The sequence below is a fragment of the Scaptodrosophila lebanonensis genome, unplaced genomic scaffold, assembly GCF_003285725.1.
Source record: "Scaptodrosophila lebanonensis strain 11010-0011.00,11010-0021.00 unplaced genomic scaffold, SlebRS2 tig00000024-arrow-pilon, whole genome shotgun sequence".
NCBI classification, from domain to species: Eukaryota; Metazoa; Arthropoda; class Insecta; order Diptera; family Drosophilidae; genus Scaptodrosophila; species Scaptodrosophila lebanonensis.
In genome coordinates, this window is record NW_022060538.1 from 10348991 (window position 1) to 10353251 (window position 4261).

The 4261-nt window shown below is 39.7% G+C and overlaps 1 protein-coding gene across 1 annotated transcript; it reads left to right on the forward strand.

Annotated features, from left to right (window-relative positions):
* Positions 1–1659: 1659 nt before the first annotated feature.
* On the forward strand, positions 1660–3925 carry LOC115621204 (membrane metallo-endopeptidase-like 1). Its single transcript, XM_030514785.1, has 2 exons — positions 1660–2731; positions 2833–3925. The coding sequence occupies exons 1-2, from the start codon at positions 1709–1711 to the stop codon at positions 3829–3831; spliced, it is 2022 nt and encodes a 673-aa protein (XP_030370645.1). The 5' UTR covers positions 1660–1708; the 3' UTR covers positions 3832–3925.
* Positions 3926–4261: the final 336 nt, after the last annotated feature.

Genomic DNA, 4261 nt, shown 5'->3' on the forward strand with positions numbered 1-4261 from the left:
AAAATACATGAGTTTACAATTCTAAAGGCAATGGCACTTCAAAGGCTCTTCAAACCCGTCAAACCTGCCTGGCTGAGAGTGTGCTCGGTGTACAATAGGTGTGAAAGCCTCGTCTATTGTTCGCTGATACAATTAGCGATAAATGGAAAATCAAAGCAGCACGCTAGAGAAACCACAAAAATAGAGCAGAAAAGAAAACGCGACTAATAACTTGATTAGAGATTAGATGAGCAGCGGGACTTAATTAAACGCCAGCTCCCAAGAACGTAATCACACATACGAGTATGAAAATGAAGCCGTACCAAGTAAATGATGTGAGTGTGCCGCGGTTAGACCTCTAGGACCAACTTTCCATGCCACACAAAAAGGATAACATTACAATTTTCTCGCGGCCCATGTATGTATCCATTACACTTGAATGCCGCTGACCGACAGCTATAGCCGGAGGGTTGCTACCGATTAGTGCAACCAAGCGAAGGACGCGTCCCGGTACAAGGACCATCCAGTCCTGTCCAGTCCTGTTTCGAGTCCATCAACAGCACATCAAACTGTTCGACCAATAATAACAATGGAACCATTCAATCAGCGGGCATAAATATATATAAAGAGATTTTAATTTTTTGATTATGTTGCTCTGTTGTTGTTGCTCTCATGTGAGTGTCCAGGCATTCTCCCGAGGGAACTTTTGCTGCTTTTCTCGTCCCTTTCTTAAATCGTTAATCAATGAACTTTGTGCGTGTACGTTCTTGCCCACGACTTCGACCCCTGGTCATCATCATCGTCATCGACCACGGCCTAGTCTGGGCAGCTCATTTGTGCATTTAGCATAATAAAAAAAATACCAGACGAAGAAAAGCGAAGGGAAAATTTGACGTAGTTGTCCGGAAAAACCAAGTTGATTAAATTTCAATGCTGATGTCCTGACTGTCCCCTCACTGCCTATGCGTGTGTAACTTTCTTTTTTGGGCTGTTACGCTAATGCGCCGTAATTTCGATTTAAGTTATTTCCGTTCTTTATTATGTGTGAGTTGTGATATGGAGCGTACGTATAAGGAAAGTAATTGAAGGTAATCACGTGAGTGGAGGTCTCAGAATTAGTCATGACTAAGCAAAAGGTTACAAAAGTAGGTCTTAATTAAGCCAAATCACAAAATAAAACGTTTTCCATTAAAACACTGAAATTAAATGGGAAGAGCTCGATTTTCGTTATATTACTCTACTCCACAAAAATATCCTTCTTTTCTTATTTACTGATTTCCAAATCCCCAGAATTTCACTTAAACCTAGACTAAAATTCAACCCCCAAGTGGGCGAAAAGTGAACTTAAACGAATTTTAAAGTTAAACAAGAGAGAACGTTACAGTCGATCAAGCCCGGGTAAAACGGGATACAGGCTACAAAAATAAGTATGTTATTCATAAAATAAATTAATATTTTGAGAAAACGTTAAATATATATTATTTGCATACACATATATCGGTTCTTAAAAGTGGACTACAATACTGGTGGTTCAAAGGCGAGGCATTGGCATATATAATCATAAGCTGATAACAGATGTCAGTCTAAGCCAAAGCTTTTTGCTCAAGCTATAGAATGCATTTTAGAAATCAGTTTTAAAATGTCAGTGGCTGGGTACAGTACGTTATTGCGTTTTGTCTTGATTGTTAGTGGCTTATCGCTGAATTGCGAGGCTAAGCCGAGTACTAAAATGCAAGATGTAGCAGATTCGGAGAGCATTGATGCCGATGCTAACTTCCGCAAAAGCTATGCCCAGCGAATGCTGTCCTACATGAATCAGAATGTGAACCCTTGCGACGATTTCTATGAGTATGCCTGCGGTAATTGGAAAAACGTGAAAACAGATTTGGACGGGCCTAAGAGGCGTGGCAATTGGCACGACATTTTCCAATTACTTGGTGATATCGAAGAGAAACTATTATACAAACCGTCTGACGAAAGCAGCGAACCGAAATATTATCAGGAGCTAGTGATTGCTCAGCAGTTCCACAATGCCTGTCTCAAAGCCGATCTCTATCCGATGAAGGCAGCTGATCCGGCATATCTGGACCTCATCAAGTCAATCGGTGGTTTTCCAGCCGTAGACTCCACGTGGGAGCCCGCGAACTTCAGTTGGTTCAACATGAGCGCTCACTTGACAAAGTATGGGGCAAAGGGTCTGATATTTGAGAAGATATTGCCCCAGTACCCATTCGAACCGTACTTCAAGCTGCCGCAACTGGGTTTTGACTGTACAGTCAATAGGGATAACATCGCTACCAACACTAGTCGTTGCCATAAGCTAAATGAGGAGCGCATGACCGGATATCTGAGCACTTATGGTCTCAAGCCCGAGCAGATGTCTGATGTTATTAATGGAATTTTTGCATTCTGGCGTGACGTGCTGGAAATTGTTGATCAATTTGACGCAGATGACGATAAATGTGATGTTCTATCAAAAATATATAGCGTTGAGCGCTTTTCGCAATGGCCCAGTTACAATGAGATTTCCTGGCAGGGCAAGGGCTTTGACGGACCTCGCTACTGTGACTTCTACTATGTAGAGCTGGAAAAGGTGTGCGAGAAAGACAAATCTGCAGTAGCGAACTACTTGGCCATGAAGCTGCTCTACCACATGGATGCTGAGCTAAAGGATGCCAAATATCAAAGAGACTACTGCATTATTACAATGCATGAATCGTTTCCAATACTATTGGGTCAGTTGTATCTTGAGGTGGGTTTTATATGGAGTCCTACTTAATTGATATTATTATTAATTTAAAAGTCGAGTCTATATCAGGATAGTGACTAACAACTTCGTTCTGTTCGTTTAAGGAATACTTTTCCGTTGAGACCCATGATGATATCGCCAGCATTATAAGCGTATTACGGAAGAGTCAACGACAAATGCTAGAAGATGCTGAGTGGCTGGATGAGGATACGCGCAAGGAGGCACTGTTGAAGGAGTCTAAATTACAGTTGCGCATAGGAGGCCTAAAGGATCCAGATCTAGTTGGCCGGCTTATTCACAAAATGAACACATTATCCTTTGTGCCTGAAAGCTATGCTCAGAGCAACATCAACTTGAAATACTTCAACACATATATGAATCGTTACGGAGCACATCATCTAGACGAGCTGCCAAAGAAAACAAAACCTTTTCAAATGCTAATGGCAACGATAACAAATGCCTTCTACTTTCCCCTAGAGAACTCGGTCAATGTTATGGCGGGATTATTTTATCCGCCTGCCTACCACAAGGCCTGGCCGAATTCTCTTAAATTTGGCACAATCGGATTTATTGTGGGTCATGAGCTATCGCATGCGTACGATCCAATGGGAGCTATGTTTGATAGTAATAATGAAATTCGCGATTGGTGGTCCAGTGATACAGCAATGGCCTTTAAGAGTCGTGGAAGATGTTATGTAAAGCATTACAATGACTACTGGATGCCGGAAATCAATCGCACAGTCAATGGCATCAACACGAAAGACGAAAACATAGCCGACAGTGCCGCTTTATATCAAGTATTTAATGCGTATCGCATCTATATAACACAACTGAAGGAAACTGATGAGAAATATTCGATGAGAGATGAGCAAATGCCCGGTTTGGATCTTTTGCCGGAACAGCTTTTCTATCTGGGATTTTCGCAGCTATGGTGTTCCGCTTTTGAGGAGGAACATTACTGGAAAGACCTGAATTCCGCACACACCATTCACAAGTATCGTGTACTTGGAACTCTTAAGAATAATGACAATTTTGCGCAAACTTTCAATTGTTCCTTGGGCAGTCCCATGAATCCACATAAAGATAAGTGTCGTTTATGGTAATGCAAGTTTTAAAATAAATATGCAAATTTTCACACAATTAATTGTAATGACTAGCGTAATAATTTAAAAGTAACCTGAACTTGTAACGCTAGGATAAGGCTAATAAATAAATAAATATAAAAAAATATTAAAGTACGTTTAAATCGGCAAATGGAAAGCATAAAAATACATCTTAGAAGAATTAATTCATCATTAAATGGTGCACTGTCTCAATAAATTTGCTAAAGAAATAAATAAATAATAAATTTTAAATTATTTTTTTAATTTGACGGTTTTAATTTAATACCAAAAAAATAAGTAAGTGTAATGTAAATAAAGTAAATAAAAATAAACAAATTGATGATGTTTCAGAATAGGCTAGCAGCTTTCAATCATTATCTTGAAAATCTTGAAGAAATGGCTTAATAAACAAAATAATAAAACAGCTGAA

Excerpts from the sequence above, each read along its gene's own strand:
- LOC115621204 (XM_030514785.1), top strand. The coding sequence starts at position 1,709 with ATGCAAGATGTAGCAGATTCGGAGAGCATTGATGCCGATGCTAACTTC. Across the intron at positions 2,732-2,832 it reads TGGGTCAGTTGTATCTTGAG|GAATACTTTTCCGTTGAGAC; the intron begins GTGGGTTTTATA and ends TGTTCGTTTAAG.